General features: G+C 43.0%; 1 protein-coding gene across 1 annotated transcript in view; it reads right to left on the bottom strand.

Moving 5' to 3' along the window:
• Positions 1–26,069, bottom strand: part of UVRAG (UV radiation resistance associated) — a 157,109-nt gene that overhangs the window by 115,704 nt on the left and 15,336 nt on the right. Inside the window, exons 2-6 of the mRNA XM_074981318.1 lie at positions 23,047–23,164; positions 21,489–21,523; positions 15,032–15,193; positions 11,392–11,466; positions 1,939–2,024 (exon numbers count right to left, since the gene is read on the bottom strand). Of these exons, the coding sequence (XP_074837419.1) occupies positions 1,939–2,024; positions 11,392–11,466; positions 15,032–15,193; positions 21,489–21,523; positions 23,047–23,164 (476 nt within the window). The remainder of the gene's footprint in view (positions 1–1,938; positions 2,025–11,391; positions 11,467–15,031; positions 15,194–21,488; positions 21,524–23,046; positions 23,165–26,069) is intronic.

Below are 26,069 nucleotides of genomic sequence, written 5' to 3'. Positions count from 1 at the left end.
GCACCACCACCTGCTAGCCAAGAGAAGTTCAGCATCCTGCAGGAACATTTGAGGGGAAATATGGGGTATGGAGAAGCAAATAACCACCATCCCAAAGACAGGAAAGGGTTAGACTTTCTTCAATAAAATGCAGCAATTTACTTCATGTTCTCAATCTGTACTTCTCTGACTGTCCCAGATGGTTCTGAAAATACACACTGAATGTAATTATTGACGGAGTTCTGAATTAGTGGCTTTCAGCCACTTCCACAGTCAGGCCCACACTTAAGAGACCAGCCACGTTAGAATCAAGGTTTTAGGCCAATGGCGTTCGCTACTGAATAATTTATACCACAATAACACCCCAAAACCTCTGAGCATGGCAATTACATTTAATATTACGGAAAAGAAGGGACAACATGAGTGATTAAAGAGACTGCCACACACTGTCTCAATTCTTTTTAAGTATATCATTTTATTTTGGAAGTAAGAGATTGAGAGAGAGTACTGTTTCCTTTAGTCTGCAATAGCGTCAAAGTGGGTTGGAGACTGTATAGTCTGCGCCCTGCAAATTTTCTACCACCATCCAACGAGACAGGATTTACAGCTGTAGCTTCCACTTTAATATACTGTTTTACAGAATGAAGGAGCAGCTCATTTTATTTTTAAGGGTGCTTACATTTTGGCTTCAGAGTATGTGAACCAGATTCAGCTCAATACATTCCTTATCTCTTTAGCACTATTAGGATAACATACTACTGATATTTCTTAAAGACAGCAGTGACACCTCCTGGCAAGATTACTAAACAGATTAGATATTTACAACTAAAGAAGCAGATTCAACTTTCAAGATTACTGAAGGAATTTTAAAAACACAGCTCTTTATCAAGGGTTTCCCCTGCAATACTGATATTATGATTACTTTGGATCTGAAATTCAACATATCTGTAGACAAAGTTTTTAGATTTTCAATATAAACCATTTCAAATTCAGGCTACAGTACAGTCAATATTTACATCATAGGTTACACACCTCTACACACAGTAGCACACACCAATTTCAAAAGAGTGTAGCTGAGTAAGCCCAGCTGGGCAAAGCTCCCATTTGACTGACCACTCTCCCAGTTGGGATTCAAGCATAGAATGGTAAATCAAAGTCACCTCCATGATGATTTGCATTGGCAGACTTTGAATACATCTACACTAGATGCATCTGTCTACAGAAGTTACTGTCAGAAGAGGTGTTCTGATAAAAACTTCTCTTGACAGAGCCTGTCTACACAAAAAAGTGGATCAATCTTTTGATCCATACCATCAACAAACGCCCCCCACCCCACCCCCCAAGTGTCTACACAGCTTTTTTGCTGACAGTTTGTCAGCAAAAACATTGTGCGTGGATACAGCCATTGAGTCCCTGCAGTCAACAGGGCATTTCCACAGGCAGTGTGCTCTGTCCACAGAGATCATAATGTACGACAGGAGCCTTAGCTTGCTCAAGATAGATTCTCCTAATTTATCACTGAATTGTGGCTAAGGATAGCAGTGTTTGTTTTGTTCCAACCATTGAAACATCCAAGCCCACAGTACTTCACCAAAATCCCAAACCAGACACCCACTTCTTTAAATGGCAGGGGTTTTTTTTGTTTTGTTTTTAATTCATTTAGTCAGTTTGTATGCATAATGCACGAAGACGTGGCATTCTGAACTCTGACTAAAGCAGAGCTAGTGTGGTTTCACAAACTTCCCCATAAACAGGCTTGGATAAGACCAAGGTTTAAAGAAAGCCCTTTCAACACCAGTGCTCGTGTACTGCTGCTAGCAGTCAAGCTGCACAAATTTAGCGGTTTCCCAAAAGCAGCAATTAGCAGTCTAAAAACAGCTCTTTTTAAAAGGTTATGCATTTCCACACATCAAGCAATTTAAAAAAAGACACACACAGCAGTATTCTAAGAAGTCTTACCTGAGCAATGAGAAGACATCATATGAATTACGGACGCAATTCTGATCCACCTGGATAAGACTACTCTTCTGCGTGCCTGAGTGATCCTTAAGGCAAAAAAAGGGAACCCACTTTAGTTTCTTGAGAATTTACTGTAACTACCCTTGCATTTAAAGAACATTGCATATAATGATAAAAAACTTCAAAACCACCAAGAAGCAGCAATTTAGTTCTCAAGAAGATGGTGACATCACCATGAGACAGATTTAGGGCAGGTTCATAATATATGAATGCTTAGCTGTACAGTTAGTAGTAATAGGGTCTAGTATTACACTTTATTTTCTTCAGTACACCTTATACTTCATTTTATTTTACTTCATTTTCTTCAGTACATCATTTAGCATGAGTCACCTAGTGCTGTCTACCAAGACTCAAGGATGCTAAAACACAATTTGCTAGAATTCCCCAACTTCAATCAACTTTGAACACAGACTTCAGCATGGCACAATTCATTCAAGAACCTGCCTTCAGAAATGCAACACTGGCTCTCAGCAAGTGGCACTTAGAAAGTTATTGTTTATCTACTCCATAAATACCCTTCCCAGATTGACATATACCTTGAGGCAAGCAAGGTATCCACACAGGAGCTTCCTACAAATTTTAAACAGAATACAAGACTACAGCCAAGGTCTGTACAAGGGATGGCAAGAAGAAACTGCTGAATTTTGTACTGCAGTTTTGTCAGATCTCACCACTATTCTTGGTCAGGAAGTTTCCATATTTTGCTAGGCACTCACCGAGGTGTTGTAAGAACCCTGGAACTCTCTCACATTCCAGTCAGCACTAGTTAGGGTTGCCACATGTCTGGTATTCAACAAGAACGCCCAGTCAAAGAAGGACCTTCTGGTTCGGCTGAGAACTGCTAACCATGCCACTGAAAGTATGACTGGGTGTGCAGCAAGACTAAGGCAGGCTTCCTGCCAATCCTGGGAGCCACAGACTAGAAGTGGCTAGCATATCCGGGTCCACCAGGCCATGGGGGCTCCACACTCTACCACCATCCTATGCACCAGATCCATAGCTCCCATTGGCCAGGAACCACAGCCAATAGAAGCAGAGGAGTGGAGCGCACTGTGCTTGCAGGAACGAGTAGCGCTCCCTGGAACCTTTTCCTAGAAGCTGGGTAGGCTGACTGCTTCTTGGAACTACCTGAGGCAAGTGCCACCCAGTGGGAGCCAGGACTCTGAACCCTTTATTGCACCCCAAACAACCTGGCTACAGCCTTGATCCCACTCCCACAACCTGAATATTATTGCTGGCCTCACCCCACATCCCCAACCAGAACCTTCACTCCCATCACCTAACTCCCTGCTTGGTGAAAGTGAGTGGGATGAGAGAGTGCAAGTGATGGAGAGAAGGGGAAGGAGCGAGCAAGGATTTGACAGGGGCCAGGGCAAGGGTGTTCAGTTTTATTTGTCTGGAAAGTTGGCAACCCTAGAACTAATACATTGTCCCAAAAGTGTATGAAGGCACTACCTCTATTAGCACAAAATCAGAGACAAAAAAAGTAGGACAAGAGGTCTAGCAACATGTGGTCATTAAAGATTTGATGGCTGAAAGGGGACAGAATATCAGTTTAAGTACAGTAGAAGCTTGTATCAGAGAGACAGCTGTGTTAGTCTGCATCTGCAAAAACAAAGTCACGTGGCCCCTTATAGACTAAAAATATGTAAGTCTATAAGGTACCACAAGACTTCCCACTGTTTTTAGTAGAAGCTTGATTTTCCAGCATCCCTGGGGAACAGGTGGCTAGATAATCAAATCTTCTGGTCAGTCAAGTGGGGCTGCTCGGCCTGGCCAGAATGTTGGTCAACAGAATGTGCCAATTATCCCAGCACCAGGTAACGCTGATTTACTGTATGTACTAAGTTGTTATAACTAGGAAGGGAAAAAACTGTTCTCATCCTCTGAGGATAGGAAAAGCAGCAATGGTCTTTAATTGCCCTTCCTGCAATTTGTTTGGACATTAGGAATAAAACTTCCTGTCTGGATAGTCTTAATTGGAATATATTACCAAAGGAGGTTGTGCAATCATTGTCAGAGGTTTTTTTTTGTTTTTTTTTTTTTTTTTTTTTTTTAGAGCTGATTAGACAAACTCCTGTCATGGATGGTCTAGAGATAATCTGTAGTTCTGGTATGAGTGCAAGAGACTGGACTAGATGACCTGTTGAGGTCTCTTCAAGTCCTGTAATTCTATGGAAAAAAAAAATAGGAACTTACCCGTGTTAGAATTTCACCAGGTTCCTGGAAAAGTTCCAGCAGGATATAGTGATTTTCTTCACTTTAATCACACATCATAAATTTAAAGTAAGCAGCTACCGCTTTCCACCACAGACATAACTGCACTTTAATGTAGGTGACATAATCCTACTTAAACAGGCTTTATCAGTCTCGGAGGGCTGTTGTGAGACTTAGCCAAATACTAAAGCACTTGGAGGTCTTCCGCTATACATAGATCTCCCATGGGCAATTCAGTAGGGAGTTTTTCCCCCTTTACATTGAAACTATGTTTTCCTTACACACACTATGAAACTACTTGTTCTTAATAGTGACAACATAGTAAATATGCCAGTCTAATGTTAGAAAACCAGTACCACACATGATCGGCCATTTCTAAAGGGGAGAAATCACATCTTCAGCTTTTTGTTTCCTTTCTTTCTGATATGTTAGGAGGTTGACATGTAGCATCCATCTTCTGGAAAGATGAGCAAGACTTGATCACCTGAACCTCACTAAAATATCAACATGAGGCAAGAAAATTGCAAGGCACTGCAGCTGAATCATCAGCATCTCATGCAGAGAAAGGGGCCTTGTTTGTCAAATACGTCATGTTTAAAAGCAGGGTTTGAAATGGCAAAGATATTCTTTTGAAGAGTGCAGTAAACAGTGGCAAACAGTGCTACATTTGCCTTTCCTCCCAAAATATGGAAGAAAGCAATTTCAGGAGGGGAAGACACTCACTAGCAATGTTCCCTCTAATCTCTTCCATCCCTATGCAGAATAAGTTTGTTTTGGGCACTGAGCCATATGAGAATGTGCAACACCAGCAGAAACAAAACCTAGGTGTAGGCACTCTGCTCATCAGCTGGGCAGCATCTGAATCTCTCTTGCATGCCTGCAGGAGTGCATTGCTTATGGGGAACACCACTCACTTGTATGTGTATGTCAGTTCTTTTCTCCCATCCTGCTATAGGGCAGTAGCCTTACTATGGTGCTTCCTGTCAGAAGGCAAAAGAGTCAAAGGAAGAATGAGGACATATAAAGGCTAACTCTGCCTCCGCATCTCAAGCAATTATAAAGCTATTTACATATAGCAAACTATGAAGAAAAAAAAGGAGGGATGCACACTAGGGCCGTGTCTACACTAGCCCCAAACTTCAAAATGGCCATGCAAATGGCCATTTCAAAGTTTACTAATGAAGCGCTGAAATACATATTCAGCGCTTCATTAGCATGCAGGTGGCCACGGCACTTCAAAATTGACGCGCCTCGCCACTACGCGGCTCGTCCCACTGGGGCTCCTTTTCGAAAGGACCCCGCCTATTTCAAAGTCCCCTTATTCCTATCTGCTCATGGGATTAAGTGGACTTCGAAATTGACGTGCCTCGCTGCTGCCCGGTTCGTCCCAACGGGGCTCCTTTTCGAAAGGACCCCACCTACTTCGAAGTGCTGCGGCCTCCCGCATGCTAATGAAGCGCTGAATATGTATTTCAGAGCTTCATTAGTAAACTTTGAAATGACCATTTGCATGACCATTTCAAAGTTTGGGGCTAGTGTAGACATGGCCTAGGAGAGCAGTTTTTCCCTTTACCCAGGGTTTCCCCAATTCCATTCTATTGCAATATCCAGTACTGATCCTGGACACGCACACCTTTAAATCAGAGACACACCTGGCTTTCTGGAGAGTCAGCCTGGAACACTTTTTGATTGATTTGCCTTCCTGAAGCGGTCAAGGTCCACCTGATATTGGTTGATGCATAAGCAGGGAAAGAAACAAAATGATCACTTTATATGTCTCTGGAGATGTGGTTTCATTCCCTCTCCTTGTAGAAGGGAGACAGAGTGAAGTGACCCTTCAGTGGTAAACGGGGAGTCTTGTCTCACTGCTTATGACTTGGAACCGAAAACCTCGCCATTGCCTAAACAGGGTGACCTTTGGGCTACAGTACAAGTGTTTTGAGTTACTAAATGCAATACACAAACTTTTTGGTCTGTTTTCCTTCAGAGATATCAGCAAAGCAATAAAAACAGCCACTTAAAGCTGCTCTTAGAACCAGCAAGTGTAGAGAGGATTCTCAAAAGATGTTCCTGCAGGAATACAGGACAATAGCCTTGCTGATATGCAGTGACTGTAAAACAATTTAAAGGAAAAGGAGCTGGAACACAGAGAAAGTGGAACCCAAGACTTCCCCTCCCTTCATACTCCCACTAACTCGTCCCAGAGAGCTGATATGGCCTGCATCTGTTTTGGCCTGGTTCAAAGAATATAGACTGGCTAATAAAAACTCGTTAGGAGTTATGCAAATAGTACATCCAGACATTAATAGCCTCAAGAGAGGAGCCCCTTTAAGAACCTACTGCAACCAGCTTCCTGGCCCTGCAGCTCCAATCTCTCTCCCCTGCTCCAACACTGGTCAAGCCCAAGGGACAGATCTCTTCTATTACTACTGGTCAGAATGGAGCAGAACACAACCTACTCCAGCAGCGGCAGAAGCTACATGTACCTGATCTGGCAAAGTGAGAAGAGAAGCCTTAATAACCACTTGATTGCAGAGGCTAAATGATTGTAGTGACAGATCAAAAACCCACTCAGAGCACATTATAAGGCTCCCTTGCTAAGCAGCTGTAAGGGCTGCAGAGACAAAACATCTGTAAGGGACAGGAAAGAAAAAAAAAAAATCTGTGCTCCAAACACCACAAGGAGAAGGGACCACAGAATTCTACAGGTTCTTATGTCTTGAGAAGAGACGCTGGAGCAAGTAGCAGACTTGGAGAAGGAATGAGTGGTCTGAAAGCCACACGGTGGTCTCAGAGCAGCAGCAATAGAGGTGCATAGTTTTGAATTCACTCCCCATCTCCTCAGTACCGAGTTAAAAAGATCATCCCTTAGGGCACTGAACTGAATGAGACCAGAGAAAAGCTTTAAGTTGTTGTCCCCCAAAGTTTTCCTTCAATCTACCTACTGCCCATTGTCACAAAAAAGACGAAACTGACATTTAAAAAAAAAAAAAAGCTTAAGAACTAGCCTCAATTGTTTCCAATTGGTTGTGTAATCCTAGCTATGTTGCATTCTACCACAGGGTCCATGAAAAGGGAAACACCAATACCTCACTGGAAAGTCAGGTACAGTTTACTAAGACTCCCATGAAAGACATTTACATTCAACTGTCAAAGTCCATAAGGTCACTTTAATTAATTAGTCTACTGGATGTTACTGAAAAACAGCCTTTAGACAGTATTGAGAAAATGACTGCATAATCCCTGGCATGTGTGACAGATTGGGACCAGCCTATCTTCCCAGATAAACTAGTGTTCCTCTGCCAAGATTAGGCCTTGAAGTGCACGTTCTTCAGCCTCACTCCTTCTCAAGAAAGATGGCAGCTGGAAATTAAGTGTGCGAACATGGAAGGCAATTTTACAAGACTACTCTTCCATCTTAATGATGAAATGGCTCGGAGGCTACAAAACAGCAGTTCGAGTGCTTTTCCGAGTTCCACAGGCGGTGTCAGTACTTCCAAGTTTTGGACTATACTTTGTAACCATCTAGACAGCACATACTCAGGAGGCACTATATGGTAAGGATTTAGATAGTATTAGCTTAGTATGGCCAATTTTCTTATTTCCACAGGACAATTTCAAAAACAGCAAGTCCACAAAAAGGGAAGAGAAAAAAAAGCCTGATGGTACGTGTGCTTCTGGCTAGCTACAGATCATGTGTCTAGTCCCAGCCACAGTAAGTCAGCCTTCCTGAGAGGGGACACTAATGAACAGCTGCCACAGTAAAATGAATACTTAATCGGGATATTGTGTGGCATCACCAGTGTAACGTCCATTTCCCTAAATTAATTCTGGAAATTTTATTTTTACTATTCTACTCTATTGCAGGAAAAAAAAATCAATGCAAGACTAGGATGTGTACACCTTACTCTTTGAATCTCAAACAGGACAAAATGGTTTATTGAAAGTAGCAACAAGTACCCAAAACTATTTCTGGCTATTAAATAAGAATACAATTACCCCCACAGTAGCACTGTCCAGCATGCACTTCACCGTTCATCCTGTTCCAGATCATTAATTAATATGCTGAACATGTTTGCCTCTCTGTGGAAACTGATCATTTAGTCCTACCCTGTTACTTACCTTTCAACTAGTTACTGCACAACCCAGTTTATCCTAGCCACTATTATCTAGTGCTCCACATTAATCAATGAGCATAGTTCCAAAAGCAAGTGATCTCTCCTGCAACCACTAGATGGCACTGCAGCCTCATTTTCCATTGTATGGATTACCCAAATTTTTGATCACCCAATCTAATCCAAGTCCCAGTTACATCAGATACTGTACTGGATCATGAGATTATCTTCCCAGTTATCTTGAGGCTACTTAGTTTATAATATACTTGGATTTTTAGAAAGCCTTTGATAAGGTTCCTTGCCAAGGGCTGTAAAGGCAACTTTATTTCAAAACTACTTCTACTGACCCATCAATTTAAGACAGCAATTCAGAACAGCTCCAATGTGCCCCCCATATCACCTGCAGAGAAAGCCAAGTGCAGAGAACTCAGGTATGTTTGCACTACAAACTTAAGTCAACTAGGTATCCAGCATAGCGTGATATTGGCATTATGCTTGCTGTGCCTTGTAACAGCCATGGGGGTAGGAAGGAAGACGTGTCCACACTGCTCAGTGAAACAAACCATGATGTTCGCAAGGTATAGTAGCTCTCTTAAGAGCCTGTACGCTCCATTTGTTTGAGTCTCAGGGTCATCTCCATGCCACTGTCAAGGCTGCCCAAAGTATGGAACAGTTAGACAGATTCTACAATACAAAGCAAATAGCTCTATTCATATTCCCTGTGAAGACTCTTCTGAAATCATAACCAACACAAAAGCTGTATTAAAAAGAAAACAGTTTACTTCTGTTGGCTTCCCAGGGCCACCTGCATACAATGCTGTGTTTTGATTGCAAGTTATGGGTCTCTGTGCACTGTCAGGACAAAGATACTGTAAACATTGCATTCATACAAGATTGCTGCTAACATAGTTCTAACCCTAGCAGGGTGAGGGTAAAAATGTTGACTATTCTGATTGCATTATAGTAGGTGGAAAAAAGAGAAGTAATATTAAGAAACATGCAGAGGGAAAAATCATTCCAGGACAAGGGCAAAAGACTCAGCACTTCATGTTAATACTTGGAAATGGCAGGAAATGGGGGGCCTTGATTTTTAGCATGAGTGTGTCTGGTCTTTTAGTTTTGAAATACACCACCATTCAAAGTACTTCAAAGTATTACTTTGTGATTAGTAGCCACTTGAAGCAAATTACACTTTCAACCTTTTTACAAAAGTTTTTTCTCCTGTCAGTGCACCATCAGTGCTGACAGATTATCACCACTGGCTGGCCAAACACTAACTGATTTAAAACTGTAGTATTAAAAAAAAAAAAAAAAAAAGCATTTTTGGGATATCTAAAAACAGATATTACAGATTCTGGATTTTTTTTCTTTCAAATGTAGATCATACGCTGGGCCTACCAATTTTGAAAGTAAGCATTTAACATTGTCGCAGACAGATTGTAACTGCATGAAATCTCACTACTATAGCATTTGTGCTATACAGAGTCATTAAGATAACCAAAGTTGTGTTACTACTAATCCAAGATAACAGGGCTCAAGAGAGCCCTATCCTGAAGCCCTCTGCTTTCAGAGGGGGCAAGAGACAATTCGTTGCCTTCAACAGTGCCCTTTACAAGTCATTTACAAGCCAACAGCCAGTTCCATTAAAGCATGGTTTCCCAAACTTGGGGAGTGGGGGGTGAAGAAATTCCACTGGAGGTGCAAGGCAATCCAACTCCCACACACCCACACCCACACCCACACCCGAAGAAAGAGCCAGCCTTTGCATCTGGTTCTCAGCTCCTGCCATTTTAGGTGGGTGAGCCAGAGCAGCCTCTATAATAAGCAGGCAGCCACCAAAAATCCGGGTGGAGCTAGCTGCTTCCTGCAAAGGTGAGTGAGTGTGGCTAAGGAGAGGGAGAAGGAGGAAGATGGGGGCGAGGGAGTGCCTGGCTCAGGTGAGGGGGATGGTATAAGAGCGGGGCGCTGGGCTGCCTGGCTTTAGGAGAAGGGAAGGGCTCGGGCAGGCGGCTCGCAGGGCTTGGGTGGCTGGCTGGACCATGGAAATTGTGGGGCTTGGGAGGCAGGCCTGGGCATCACAGGGCTCCGGAGGCTTGGGCTGGTGGCTGGCCCCTGCAGCGCAGAGCTCAGGCAACTCAGGCTGGTAGGTGAGCAACTGGCTCTGGCAGCACAGGGCTTGGGCATCTGTTCCCAGCAGTGCGGATGGCTGACCCCGGCAGCATGGATCTTAGGCTACTGAGTGGGCACCTGGCCCAAGGAGCATGGAGCTCAGGCAGCTTGGGCTAGCGAGTGGGCAGCTGGCCCCAGAAGCAAGGGCCTTGGTGGGTGGGTGGCTGGCCCCAGCACAGCAGGGCTTGGGTGGCTCAGGGTGGCAGGCAGGCAGCTGGCCCCAGCAGCATGGGGCTCAGGATGGCAGCTTAGACAGCAGACCCGTGGCTCAGGCAGGTGGCTGGAGGACAGGCAGCTGGGCCCAGCAGCGCAGGGCTCAAGTGGCTGGTGGGTACACAGGCAGGTCTCAGGTGGGTGGGCACACAGCTGGCATGGGGCTCAGGCAGCTGGAAAGCTGGGGTGCATTGGGCACCCGCAAGGGTGCAAGAAAAACTATATTTGTGCTTATTTTTAATTTTAAATAATATTTTTATATCAAATCAAGTTGTGTTTATTTTAAATTACTAACAGAATTTTTTTGTTGGGGGGTGGGGGGGGTTGGATGATGGTAAAGAAGAGGTGCAGGGGGAGTGATGCCAAAAAGTTTGGGAACCAATGCATTAAAGTTTCCGGAGAAAACAAAGATGGACACTGCAACAAGGAGTCCCAGAGACAGATTTTGTGAAGAGAAACCAGGCAAAAAAAAATTGGGAAAGTTCAGCACCTTTGTGAGGTCATTTGTCTAAGTGGCCCTTTTCTGGAGAGCTGCTGAGCACCCACAACACGCAATTATTTTGGTGCTTACAGCAGGAAATCCACTTTTGAAAATTTTGGTAACATGACAACAGAATATAAAATTACAGCCTGCAAGCACGATTACTACATAATTTGCCTAAATGTGAGGTATTTGTACCTTCTGTTCAAAAGAAGCTCCATAATAGCCATCATTCAACCCAAAAATTACTTCATTTGGGTTTCTAGCATGTATCTGTAAAAGAAACAAAAAAACACCAATTATGTTAGGGTGAATAGTTTACCTGCAAATCAATCTTAATATTAATTGCTATTTTTCAATCACCTTTCCTATTCTTCCTTGTGCTACTGGCACATGAACCTTACCAATGAGGGAAGTGAACTATTACCATAGAGAATGCCCTTTGCTTTTTACCCCTGAAGAGGTAAGAGTTGATACGCTTGCGGAGACAGGTTATACCTCTTTAATCCAAAGCTCTCTCATCCAGCAGACTCTGTAATCCACAATGATTTTAGTTAGCCGACCAACCGCTCACCATGACTGTGGCCAAGTTTCCCATGGTCACAAAGTTTGTTCACAGCCACCAGTTCTGACTCTCAGGGTTGTGCGCTGTTATTTACCTGTACAGTAAACCCTCAATTTAATGGGCTAATAGGGGAGAAGGGTTGTCTGTTAAAGCCAAAAGTCTGTTATATCCAAATGGTTATACTGTATGATGTACGGACCTTCCCAGGCCATCACTCGCTCCTGTCCCACTTCCCTTCCTCCCTCCAAGCCCCATTCTTTCCCTCTCACCTCCATCTCCCTCTCCCACTTACCAGGAGAGGAGCTGAACGCTGGCCTGGCTCCTATCACGTCCTGCAACCCTGCATGCTGCAGCTCCTCCAGCCCCCAGCTCCAAACCACCTACATAAAGGTAGAGCATGGCCACCCCCAGCCTGCCAGTGGGCAGCGGCCTCTGACACCATGGCTGCTGCTCAGCGCCACTGCAGGTAGTGGTGGCTAAGTGCAGATATGCTCCTCACACATGGGGCAGGGTGAGAAGAACTCCTGCGCCTCAGCACAGCCCACACCCACCTGTATCCTCTAGACCTGGTGGTCCCAGCCACTGCAGTGGCCACACCTGCTCCTCCAGCCACAGCAGCAGCTCTGGTGAGTCTCTGGCATTTATTTAGGAAGAGGGCTGGGGGGCACAGGGCTGGCAGACAGTGACCATTATTTCCCAAGTCCGTTATATTGGGATACATTAAAATCGAAGGTTTACTGTAATTTACCCCTAAATGTCCTCAAAGTCCAGGAAGCAGTGGAAGTGTTGGTAATGTGCTAGAAAATATTGACCTCCTGTCGTCTGGCAAATTCTCTTGTCTGGCACGGGTCAGATCCTGAGGTTGCCGGACAAGAGAGGTTCAACTTGCACTATTCTCACCTTCCACGATAAGGCAAATAGTAATTTTTATGTAATTACGGCTATGTACTGCCTGGAACCACTTACAGTATGAGATAAACAAGACTTCCTCTTGCCCAGAGCCAGAAGTACAGAAATAACATTACAAATAAAAATAAAGAAATCTCAAACAGTTCAATTATAAAGAAGCCAAGTCTCAGCAGATAACTCACTTAGTTCAATTCCATGCTTTGTTGTTAATGTAAGACCACTTTTGCACTCAGACAAAGCGTTTTAGCAGAAGGGTGGAAGAAGGTTACTTATAAAAACAGAACATCTAGTTCGGGTCTATACTAGCAAGTTCTTTGGAAGTTTTTTTGAAAGGGGTTCTTTTGAAATATCCAGTGGCACATCTACACACAAAAAGCATTCTTTCAAAATTAATTTTAAAGTAACGTGGTGCTCCTATTGAAAATGCTCTTCCACTCCTGTTTCTAGAAAAGCACCTTCTTTTGAAAGCTTCTTTAGACAGAAAGCATGCGTAGACACTCTGTGGGCCCTTTTTTCCCCCCAAAAGGGTAGTCCTCATAGCACCTGATTTTTCAATCCCTGGCCCATTCTTTCGAAAGAGAGGAGGTATGGATGCTCTCTTTCATAAGAGTGGATCTACACACAAAAAAAGCAGATCAAAAGAAATCTTCCAGAAGGGCTTCTTTCAAAAGATCTCTGTAATGTGAACATGGCCCTAGAGTTATAGTAAGTGGGAAATAAGCAGCCCAATCTGTGACCAACAGGAGCTGCAAGCAGCTGTACCTGCGGACATGCAGGTAAAGTGCCAGTAGCCAAGCAGTGGATAACCCCAGTGTTATTCCTCCTACTTCGAAGCTAAACATCTACACACAAGAAGCCCCTACTTTGAAGTAAGGGGCCAGGAAATGATGCAGGCATGGGGTCTCATGGCCAACAATCTCCTCCAGGCTCACAGACAGCTGACCCCTTAAAGGGCCCCTCCCAACACCTCCACCCTCCATGTGCTCAAGGCTGCCTGGCTGTGGACAGCAGCAGAGCACGTGCTGGAGCCCTAGTCATCGTCCTCTGTCTCAGTGGGTCGATCTCCGGGCGGGGGGCTGGTGGTGCCTGAGGGACCCACTGCCTCCTCACTCTCCACAGGAGGAGTGGCGGGGGGGGGCGCAGCAGTGTTGAGGACACACTCCAGGGTGGCTGCCTCCCTCAGCCCCAGAAACCTGTACAGCTCCCCATAGTGGGGGCAGTGCACGGGTCGTGCCCCCGAGCGGCTGACAGCATTGCGGGCCTTGATGTACACCTACCTGAGCTCCTTGACCTTCGTCTGCATGCTGCTGCCAGTGCAGTCAGGGTGGCTTCAGGTGGTGAGCCCACTGGCCAGCTGGTCGAAGGCCTCAGCATTGCACTGGCAGGCAGTGGTTTGCCAAAGGACCTCATCCATCCCCCACAGGGCCAGAAGGTCCTTCAGCTCCACCTCAGACCAGGAGGGTCTCTTCCTGTCACAGCTCTTGCCCAGGCACTATGAGCCCTCTGACTCCTCGTCTGGGGTCCCTGGAGGCAGGGGGGTCCTGGCGTGCTGCCATGGTGGCCGATGGCATGGAGGCTGGCTGGTGCTTCGAACAGGGGCAGTCCAAGGGAGACCTCGCACTGCCCCTGTTCGTTGCAGTGTCAGCTTCCTGCCTGGGGTTGCTGGGGAGCTGCTTCTTTGAAGGCAGCTGGCAGGGACCATAGAGCCCTGCCTGGGCTGGTCAGACTGTCTCCATCATCGGGGAGGGTGTGGGGATGGCCTGCCTCCTTGGCGGAGGCCTTACTTTGAAGTAACGCACTCTACTTTGAGGTGACGCACTACTCCATCTGGGAATGGAGTAGTGACTTCAAAGTTAGCCTCCCTTACCTTGAAGTTAACTTAGAAGTAAGGAAGAGTGTGTGTAGATGCTCTGCAAGCTACTTCAAAGTAGCCCCTTACTTTGAAGTAAGTTTGTAGTGTAGACACTGAGCAGTAGTATTAGCACAGTCCAATTAGAGAAGTTAAAGACAATAAATTGTGACCACATACACAGCAATAAATGTCATACGCTTTTTCTCACATAGGGCCACAACTATAATTAAGAAGCTCAAATAGCTAAAGCAACTTTCACTCCCAACGAAACTTCAAGTCAGCTTTATTATTCTGTGCCATCCAAATTATTTAAAGCTCCTTGCAATGCATTTGTAATGAGTTTCATTAGCTTCCATAATTAAGATACGGTGCTTACTACAGTTTTATCATTTTCCTTTTCTCATTAATCTACTGGTAGCCTTGAACTTACAACTCTGTTTAAAATAAATAAATAAAATAAAAGAAGACTTAACTACTCAGTCACAGATTAAGGAAGCATGTTTTTATTTTACCTGCTGACCCAAGTATTTCAGTCCATCTAGATTGACTTTCCATTCGATCAACAGCTGATAGAGGTCTTTCTTGCCACCCCAGATCCGCACCAAAAAACATGACACAGATGTATCAAGGCGATCAGGCATTAGTCCAAAATCAAGACTCCTCCATGTAGGATTCTGTTGATAGGTAAAACAGACATAGGAAGAATATTCTTTGGCACTATTTCAGTTCAACACACAGTGGCTACGGCTACACTAGCCAAAAACTTCAAAATGGCCATTTGCATGGCCATTTTGAAGTTTACTAATGAAGTGCTGACATACATATTCAGCACTTCATTAGCATGCGGGCCACCATGGCACTTCAAAATTGACGTGGCTCGCCGCCGCGCGGCTTGTCCAGACAGGGCTCTTTTCAAAAGGATCCTGGCTACTTCGAAGTCCCCTTATTCCTATCTGCTCATAGGAATGAGAGGACTTCAAAGTAGCCAGGGTTCTTTCGAAAAGGAGCCCCGTCTGGACAAGCCATGCAGCGGCAAGCCGCGTCAATTTCAAAGTGCCGCAGCCACCCGCATGCTAATGAAGCACTGAATATGTATGTCAGCACTTCATTAGTAAACTTTGAAATGGCCATTTGCATGGCCTTTTCAAAGTTTTTGGCTAGTGTAGACACAGCCAGTGTGTTTAATGCTTAAAAGAAGCCAACTATTTATGTCAAACTTCCAGACTGAAAGAACCGAAGTAATGCCCTGCAAAAATCAATGGTCTACTAAGTTAAACATGAGAAGACTAAAGCCATCAGACACTGCTCCTCCTTTACACACAACTTCTTCTCCGATCAAGATTCTTTGTTTGCCTCCCACTCCTATCCACTGCTGCAAGCCTGCAGGCTTTCAGACCAACCACTAACTTCCTTCCATTATGAAATAAAAGTTAGTTCATTAACTGCCTTTTGCACAGACCCATCTTTGGAAAAATAAAAATACTAGTATTTTTTTTTTTAAATGGAGTAGCATCAAGACAGCATTCTATACTTAGTTAACTTTTGGCTTTTTGCTGTTGCAGGTTATATTAACACAGAATTATTTTTCATTGCCTGAATTTGGTTTAAGCAATTGATGTGCGTCTGTTCCTATTCCTCCTAAAACCTCAACTTCTGCAACGGTGACACCAAACCCCAAGTGCTGCTACTTTCTGGAGAGCAATCTTCTTTCTAGAAAGTTGGAGAGACATCTATACCTTCAGATTTATTGAAGCCAAAAGACCTAAAATCCTGCTGCGCTAATTTCTCTGAATTTAGAGGTTTCAAGTGTCCCAAGAATTGTAAAAACAGCAGTACCAGGATTATTCAAGAAACTATGAAAGTCACAAAGTGAAAGAATAACTCCCTGCTGCAAAGGTTGAGGCTTTAAACCCTGGTGCCTAAGCAGCAGGACAAGCTTAAGCATTCATTATTGTGATTAACAAATCAGAGTGAGAAGATTCCAGAGGGTATCTATTTTCTCTACTAAGTTTTTACAGAAGCCCCATTCCTCTCATCTACCTTTTGAATTCTACCTAGCAAAAAAAAAAGTGTTATTTATATATCCATTGCTTAATACCATTGTAACTGGAAATTAAATACTGGTAGAATACCTGGCAGTTATATAAGAACTTCGCAGCACTGTGGGCAGAGTCTGCCATCTAACATTGTGTTTCTTTACAATAAAGTGGGTGTATATTGAAAGTTCCCATTTCAGAGAAAACCAAATAGGTTTGGACAACTGGAGGAGGGGGGGGTCAAATCAGCAAGTCTTCAAATATCTTCTAAAGGTCTCCTGACTTCAGACAGGATCTTCAAACCTTACTGAATAGCTTCCCCAGTTTGCTACCAGTGTCACATCTGCTAGAGAACAACTTCAGCCCACAGACTGCATTTGAACCTCCAGGAAGGTAAAAGATTTTTGGACATAGCAACAAAGTGATGCACAGATCAGAAATGTTACTTGTGCTACTTCAATGTTTTCCCACCCCCAATTTGTTATAAGAGAGACTTGAATGTCTTCAGAAATTATCTGAATTGTCTAACCACCAGAATCTTCAGCCTCATAGGGCTGAGTCCCATCGCCCAAATGCAAGTACCACTGAAATTGATAAAAATACTCCTTTACTATAAAACATGCAAGAGGAAGCACTGCAGGATCAGATACTTTTTTGTAAGCTTTAGGCTACAACTGAAGCCAGGCACAGACTGTAAGCCCACACCACAATTTTAATTTTCAGTTTCTAGGTCAAGTTTCTTAAACTGCAAGCTGTTGAAAGTTGGGTCCATATTTTCCACATGGCCCCCTAACCACCACCAAGACTCCTGTATAAAATTTGCTCTAGTCTTTCCAATATAGTGTGCCAGCAATATCAAGATACTCCATTTAGAAGCTCTACAGATCAGATTTTTAGAATTTATTGATAAATGGAAACAATGAAAAGACAACTAAGTTTTCAAAGTTCTTTGTGTCCACGGTAAAGCAAAACTGGAATTTATTAAGCTACGCTCTTCCTTCCTATACATATCAGCATCCATGACATTACTTGTGTTGGGGTGTCGGCTATTATACATAAGTTGGCTTTGGGGGCAAGGGAGGAATGAGAATAAATTTGTTTTGTGATGTCTGGAAGAGGAAGAAACAGTTTATGAACTTTGACAGCTGTCAGAAAAAGTAACTTACATTGAGTCTAGACATGACAGTTTCCCCATGAAAAACATTTGATTGCAGGGTTCATCCAACATGAATAATACCTGTCACTGTACATACCACCAACGCAATTAACCATTCCATAAAGTGTAAACTCAGTCAGGCTAGTACTGAAGCCAACTGCTAAATGATTTACATAGTGTGCAGATAATTTACCATTTTTCATCTTTTAAACACAAAACTTGACATGGGACCAGAATGAAAAAAGGGAATTAGCCTGCAGTATTTTGTTTAGTTCTATCAAAGATTATTTTATCTATGTTTTGTATTAGTTATTTGTTGAATTGTTACTGCTAATTCATTCAGTATCTCAACTTGTAGTATTTCCACACTTGAAGATGACTTGCAATGAGAACAAGACGTTATTTTCTTTCCCAAAGCTATTAACTGTGGCATGCTCTCTTTTGCAAGACTTGTTCAGGGAAGTTATAATCAAGATACCCCAAACAGAGGGAAAATGCAACAGTGACTTGTTTAAGAGAAGCTAGTTTTAAATGTTGCATAGACTTGTGACTGGAAAGTGGAAAGAAGTTTTATTTCCTCCACTTCTCCCTGTACATCAGCCTTAGTACAATGGGAAAAAAAGACAGCTATTCAAAAACACCTTCCTAATATAGGAAGCAACAGCCCATAGCGTTACCCCCTCACCAACCCTTAGGTCAGGATCATCTCTTTAAAGAGGCTGCGGGTGGGAGGTGGGAGGAGATGACAGAAGAACCACCTTCAGATTCAGCCCTCAAGCTCACACCTGGACGCTGATGAGTAGGACCGGACACCTCACACTTAAAGTTGACTTTAGTAGTTGCATAGACTGTACATCATGCTTACCCACATTGTTATATTTCAGATCATTTAAAAGCTTTATCTTTTTTAATAATCAGATAGCAATACCAGTGAGACCAAAGCATATGAACAGCAAGACCTACGACAGCCATCTATGTTTGCAAGCAGTAAGAAAACAGTTGTCAAGCCACCAGCCGCATCTATTTGGCTTTTACCTCCACACTCCAACTAGTGAAAATTCTGATGTGCTAGTGTACTCTCTGCTACTGTGACACAATAGGGTAGACCAGGCATTGGTCTTTCTAATGCTACCAGCATTACCAGTAATGGTAGAGCCAACGATGCGAGTCTGTCCCATGAAAGCTCATCACCTAATTAATTACTTTGTTAGTCTTTAAAGTGCTATATGACTGCTGGTTTGTTTTGCAGTAATGGTAGGGCTAACAGTGCTCAAGTGTGACAAATCCTCAGTAATTACTTCACGACTTGAATTACAAAAACCTCACACTACTTTGAGGTGGATATGAGAGATGCCCCCCCACTACCATATGGGCTATAAAGCAGAGTTTCTAACAATAGTGTTAGATGTAGGACATGGTGGAGTCATTTAGATTATAGCATTATAAATCACCATTTTATTCATGATTAAATCAGCTGTCATGGAGTCTTGATCAAAATATTCATTTTAATCATGCTATGTATTTGTATTTCAGTTATTTTTCTTAAGAAATGTTGATTCTCATTGGATATTACATCTCAAGCTATATAATTTTTTTTAAAAAGTGTTAATTAGATCTATTCATTTTTTACATTATACATAAGAAAAATGTTTACCTGAAACTATGTTATTGCTGTGTAAAGCCTCTCTACTCAGTCCACTACAAATGCAAACGTAAGTTCCGTAGCTTTCAATCATCGCTGGTTTTAAGTCCTGCAACTTCCTGAAAGCTTTATAACAGTAGCTCTGTTTTACAGATTTAGCTTTGTTCACATAATTATATTTTGTTTCTGTAAGCTTTATTTTGTAGCAGCTGCTAGGTCTATATTAAGTATCATAAATTTGTAAGCAACTGTTTATAGATATCATAAGCCTAAGAAATCCTGTCAGTTAGAAAGTTAGGTGCATCTGCCATTTAATTTAGAAGTACGAATGTGTGTGTGCGTGCATGCAACAGAATCAGTCCCCAAAGCCAGCCTGTTTGGACAACCAGGTGCCAGGACCGTCTTAATGTCCAGAGAATAATGGGAGCAGAGCCCTGCAAAAAACCCATCCAAGAAAGAGAGAGAGGCCCCATCAAGATCAAAGTTCCACCTACTATTGGCTGATGACTCATGGTCATACAGTATTTCTGAGGCAGTAGAACAGGACAAAAAGCTATGGATTGAAACATAAAATGGGTGCAGAGCTATAGGACAGTTCTTGCCATCACCATTCTGCAGGAGTCAGTCTCATCTGGCTGGGGGAGCAGGAGAAGACCCAGGGCCAGGGCCTCTTCCCCTCTTCCTAGGATGGATGGTACTGATTGCTCCCGAGTACCATACTGACAAGAGAGCAAGCTGACAAGGGAGTAGTAGGATCACCTAGTGTCTCAGATTCATGACTACAGGCAGACACACTGAGTCCACTTTACCTTGGCTTCCTCCACTGTTTCTATGCAACTCTTCTCATAAGTATAAGTGCAGGTGGATATGAGTGTGTGGCTGTGTGCTTGAAAGCTAGCCCCACTTTTCCCTTTAATGGGGCAGTGGAATTTAATAAAATACATATGAGTGTAACACTAAGTTGGTCCTTAGTGAAAAGAACGTAATATTTAGTGGTGGAGCATGTGGACAACAAAGGGTTAATTTGCACTTGAGCAATATCTGACAAGGGACCTATTCCCCTCCATTCCTGGTGGCCGTTTGTGGGAAGGCTCGGGCTGCTAGAAGCCAGGATGCGAGAAGTGCAAGGGATAACTTGAAACAGTTTTAAGAAGTGAGCTATCTGTAATTTCATATAGTACAGCTGCCCTAAATCCTCTTTACCTTTTTTTGAAGATTTACCACCACATTTGGGTTCTGGGGTTTTGTTCTGTTTTGCTAACCGGTACAATGATGAAACCAACAATAAATGACGTTAGAAGGTCTCTCTTTCTGTGCATTTGACAGTAACTGTAGGTGTTACTTCTAAACAGCTGTTACAACAATAGCTGGAGAATTCAGATTTCCCTATCATTGGTTGATAACACCTACCTCAGGTTGTCATTAATCCACAACTTGGCCTCTTTCTCCCTATAAAGGCCTTAAACTTCAGAAGCAGACAATAAAATGCAGATATACTAGTTTACTCATGGACTGTGTCTACACTAGCAAGTTCTTTTGATAAAAACAGGCCTTTTCCCCTAAGAATCTGCAGAGCACCTACAAACAAAGTGCTTTTTCAACTGGAAATTGAAAGAAAGCAGCACTTCTTCCGGCAGCCCTCTTCCTCTCCCAGATGAGGAAGACCACCTTTCAGAAAAGAAAAGTAGATGTAGTCCTCTTGGCACCAGATATTGATACCCAGCCCATTCTTTCAAAAGAACTGGGGCTGTCTGGATGCTCTCCATTGAAAGAGCAGATCGATTTTAGAGCTGTGTGTGTGTGGATGCACTCCTTCAAAAGAATCAATGTGTTAGTCTGCATCTTCAAAAAAAAAAATAAGTCGTCCTACAGCACCTTTAGTCTATAAGGTGCCACAGGACTTCTGGTTGTCTTCCAAAAGAAGTTTTCCAGAAGGGCTCTTCTTTCGAAAGATTGCTGTAGTGTAGACGTAGCCATTGGGTGGAGAAAATACTGTTCCAGATGTTTTATTAGGTACACTATTTCAGCATTAAGTAAGCCTATGCATTAAGAGAAGAGATGCACAAGGATTTCTATATATTACACTATTAAATCAGCTATACTATTACATTACACTACTATTAGAATCAACTTACCAGGGAATTCTTGATCACTTCACTTCTATAAAATTCTAGGAGGGGAAAAAGAATGAAAATGAGTAGAGGAAAATCAGTCCAAATTCAATATTTATGCTACAGTACAAATACTTATTTTTAAATAGGAACTGTTCTGTAGAACAAGACATAGAAGTATAATTTACGCAGAAAGTCTATTGTTTCTCACATATGCTCAAACCACCTAAAGATATCAAAACAGAGCTTGCCAATATTCAGATCTAAAAAAGAACATATTTCCCCCTCCCACTAATGACACTTTCATCCCATCTTTCCATGTGTAGTTGAAACAGATGGAATAAAAAAAAGAAAAGTCAGTTTGAGCACTTGCCTGCTAAACCCAGGGTTAAGAGTTCAATCCTTGAGGAGGCCACTTAGCAGTCTAAGACAGATTTTAAATAAAAATTGGTCAGACATGGTGCTTGGTCCTGCCAAGAGGGCAGGGCTTGATGACCTCCTGAGGTCCCTTCCAGTTCTATAAGATGTGTAGCTCATTGGGAGCAGGCAAGACTAAGCGTATACAGAAAAAGCTAGGTTATCTGGCACTTCACCAACCAGAAAGCTCTAACCAACCATCATTTCTGATCTTCAATAGGCTACAGCTGGTGCACAGCCTGCATGCTCCCTTGCGGCCATACAGAGCAACAGCCACAGGATTTCTGCATACTGTCCCCCACCCCAAGCCCTAGCTCTGTGGCTCCCTTTTGGCCATGAAGAATGGCCAATGGAAGCAGTAGCAGCAGCACCTGTGGGCAGAAATAGGATGCAGGACCTCCAGACCATGCCTCAACCTAGGAGCAGCGAGGAATATATAGATGCTTACAGGGAGCGGCCTGAGGTGAACGCTGTTCCAATCCAGCACCCTGAGCTTCCTCCCACAACCAAACCCTCTTAGTTAACAAGAATTTTTGACTTACTTGCCCCCACCCAACCCCTACCACCATTCCCTCAGCATACCAGATGACAAAGCTTTTGCTGTATTGATGTTTAGGGACTCAGTGCTTCACAACTGTTACATGGAAGACAGTCACCATGGTGATAAGCATCTTGGAGAAATTTAAGACAGATTGTGCCTGTTTCTGGGAAACAGTAGCTGCTAGGTCAGATGTAGGAGAAATTGAAAGTTTATTCAAAAGTTGGTTCAGCTTGACTGAGCCTGCCTGCTACTAATCCTTTAGCTACCTACCAGTGCAGGAGGCTAATAATGAGGGGCACATACAATCTACAGTCACTAGAAGAGACCAAACCTTCCAAAGATGAACAAAAGTTTACAGGAAGGCAGCCTAGTTAGTGGTATTGATGTAGTCTAAGCAAAAAACCTAAGTCAACTTGCCAGCTGCAAGACTGACAGTTGGATCTATCTGCTGACAGAAAAGGGAGAAAAAACAGGAAAGCTTTCATTGTTTAGCTCATCTGAAAATAAAAATTAAAGTCAACAAGAAAGAAAAATTCCATTTAGAATGAACTTTTAAAAAATGCAAAATAGAGCCACAGTTTGTATGACAGTTTTATGAGAGAAACGTTGCAAATAGCCCCTTACCTTTACTTATCTTATTGTTATCACACAAATGAAGAGTGAAGTAGGTATCCAGAAGGCGATAACCATTCCTATTAACAATGTTACGTGCAGCAATATTTCGTAGGTGACGAAGACGCCGCTAAAAAGTAGTAAAAGGACATGGAGAAGCAACAGTTAAACATGCACATTCAATCACTTTTTTTAGTTTGTTGATAGCAGTTCTACTCTATAAAAAGCCATTAATAGCAGTCTGTGTAAACTTTAAAAGAAGGATGCATTTAAAAAAAAAGATACATCTATTTTGTTAGAAAAACCAATTCAACTAAGACAACTATACAAAATAGCAACAGAGAGTAAGCCGTGCTAGTCTATAGACTATCAAAACGAAAAGCAGTCAAGTAGCACTTTAAAGACCAGCAAAATAGTTTTATAAGGTGAGCTTTCGTGGGACAGACCCACTTCTTCAGACCATAGCCGGACCAGAACAGACTCAATATTTAAGACACAGAGAACCAAAAAGAGCAAGCAAGAGGACAAATCAGAAAAAGATAATCAAGGTGAGCAAATCAGAGAGTGGAGGGGTGGGGGGGGGGGGAAGGTCAAGAATTAGATTGAGCCCAGTATGCAGACGAGCCCCTATAGTGAGCCCTTATATAGGGGCTCGTCTGCATACTTGGCTCAATCTAATTCTTGACCTTCCCCCCCCCCCCCACCCCTCCACTCTCTGATTTGCTCACCTTGATTATCTTTTTCTGACTTGTCCCCCTTGCTTACTGTTTTTGGTTCTCTGTGTCTTAAAATATTGAGTCTGTTCTGGTCCGGCTATGGTCTGAAGAAGTGGGTCTGTCCCACGAAAGCTCACCTTATAAAACTATTTTGCTGGTCTTTAAAGTGCTACTTGACTGCTTTTCGTTTTGATACAAAATAGCAAATATGGATCAGATAGAGGGCACAAACAGTAACTAGCAGACTCTGAATGCTCAGAGTAAACAAGCACCCATGGATGCTTGAAAAGGTAATCTATTCTCAGTCCTGCTCCAATGTACCACCTCTGTCCATATTCATCTCTGAAGACCAATTGCCTTCCAGTCATGTCGCTTACTGTGCTAACATCTGCCAGCTGCTGAAGCAATACTACCACAAAAATGTTCAGTATCCATTAGCAACAAAGCAAAAGATTCTAAGTCAGGAACTATATTATTTTGTAAAGATGCTGCTGGCAACACAAGGAGCTGTAATTAAAAAAGTAACCCAAACTGGAGACGTGGTTAACTAAAAGAAAAGCAGCCTGAATGTGTAAGAACAGTCATGACGGGTCAGACCCATGGCCTACCAAGACCAACATCCTGTCTTCCAGCAGTTGCCCGTGCCACATGCTTCAGGGAGCATGAAAAAGCCCAGCAATAATGGAGTAATCCATCCTGTCATCCAGCCCCAACGTCTGACAGTCAATGGTTTGGGGACACTCAAAGCATGAGGGATAGCTGACCCTGACCAAATTGGCTAAAAGCCACTTACAGATCCATCCTCCATGACTTGATGCAGCTGTTTTGAGCATAGTTATATTTTTGGCCTTCAGTATATCCCTGATGAGTTCCACACACTGACTGTGCATTGAGGGAAGAATTACTTCCGTATGTTTGTTTTAAACCTGCTGCATATTAATTGAATTGGATGACCTCTGGTTTCTTTGTTATTTACCCTGTCATATAAAATCTCTTTATTCACTTTCTCCACCCTATTCATGACATTTTAGATCCTAAGTCACATCTCTTAGTTACCTTTTCCATGGGGACCATTCCCAATCTTTTGTCTCACTTTTGAAAGCAGTTCTACACTCCTAAATATCTTTTCTATACTTTGAGATAGGGCAACCAAAACTGCACTGTGAAAGATATACTAGCATATCTTGAAATAAAAATACATTAACTTCATCCTAGGAAGACAGACTTTCCTGTAATAGGGAATAATTGGAAGAAAAGGATCAAGAAATTTCTCAATGGGTCACTGAATTTTTAGTATGAAAAAAAGTTATTTTTCAGTATTTATTGATTTTGTCCAAGAGAAGAGGACATGACTAACCACTGTCCATACTGAATGATACACTCATTTCAACAAGTGGTCACTTCCAGGTTCTTTCACTCGCACAATATATTGTATTTAGCATGGAGGGAAGATTTTCCAGAGTGCTTGACCCACAAACATTTGATTTTTGTTTTAAACAAGAGATTTCATTAAACTATTCCATTACTGTATCCTGTTCCAATAAAACTCGTCTTAAACCTAGATTTTGGGCCAATGTTATATGATAGCTTCCTTTCAAGTTCAAGCATGGTCACAACTGTGAACTAAATTTCTTGGTTTCACAAAATGATAAGCTCTATACTCATATCAAACTCCTCTTTCCCCAAAAGCAAGCATTTTAACCAAGTACATAATTTAAAACACACATACACGCTCACATATGCCACGTAGTTATGGCCCGATTTTAAATGTACAGCACTAAGCAGCTGCCATTTGATCCACAACTCTTGTAAAATTTTTAACTGGATCCCCTCTATATTTCAAAAAAGGTCCATCTCCTGGCAGTTCAATACCTAAATACAATTACACTCATCCCTTGTTAAACGAGTACTTTACTTACGAGTACTCACTAAAACAAGGGATACATATACTTACCTTTGTTCACCAGACGAGTGAACTTCCCCATGCCAATTCGAGCCTAACCTCCTCCCCGCGGCTCCAACCTACCTCAGCCTGAACCCCCCCGCTGGCCCCACAGACCCAAACCCTTCGCAGCCTGACCGCCCTCACCCCCCACCCCCACTGACCCAAGCCACTGCAGCTTTAACCCCACCGTCAGCCCCGCAGACTCCAAACCACCGCATCCTTAACCCCTCCCCCCCAACTGGCCCCGTAGACCCCAAACCACCACAACCTTAACTCTCCCCGTCCCCCCACCGGCCCCACAGACCCAAAACCGCTACAGCCTGAACCCCCCGCCAGCCCCATGCACCCAGCCCACCACCAAGTTTTAACCCTCC

This window comes from Carettochelys insculpta, chromosome 1, assembly GCF_033958435.1.
Source record: "Carettochelys insculpta isolate YL-2023 chromosome 1, ASM3395843v1, whole genome shotgun sequence".
Taxonomy (NCBI): domain Eukaryota; kingdom Metazoa; phylum Chordata; order Testudines; family Carettochelyidae; genus Carettochelys; species Carettochelys insculpta.
The sequence above is the reverse complement of the archived record's forward strand: the minus strand, read 5'-3'. Positions and strand labels throughout refer to the sequence as shown.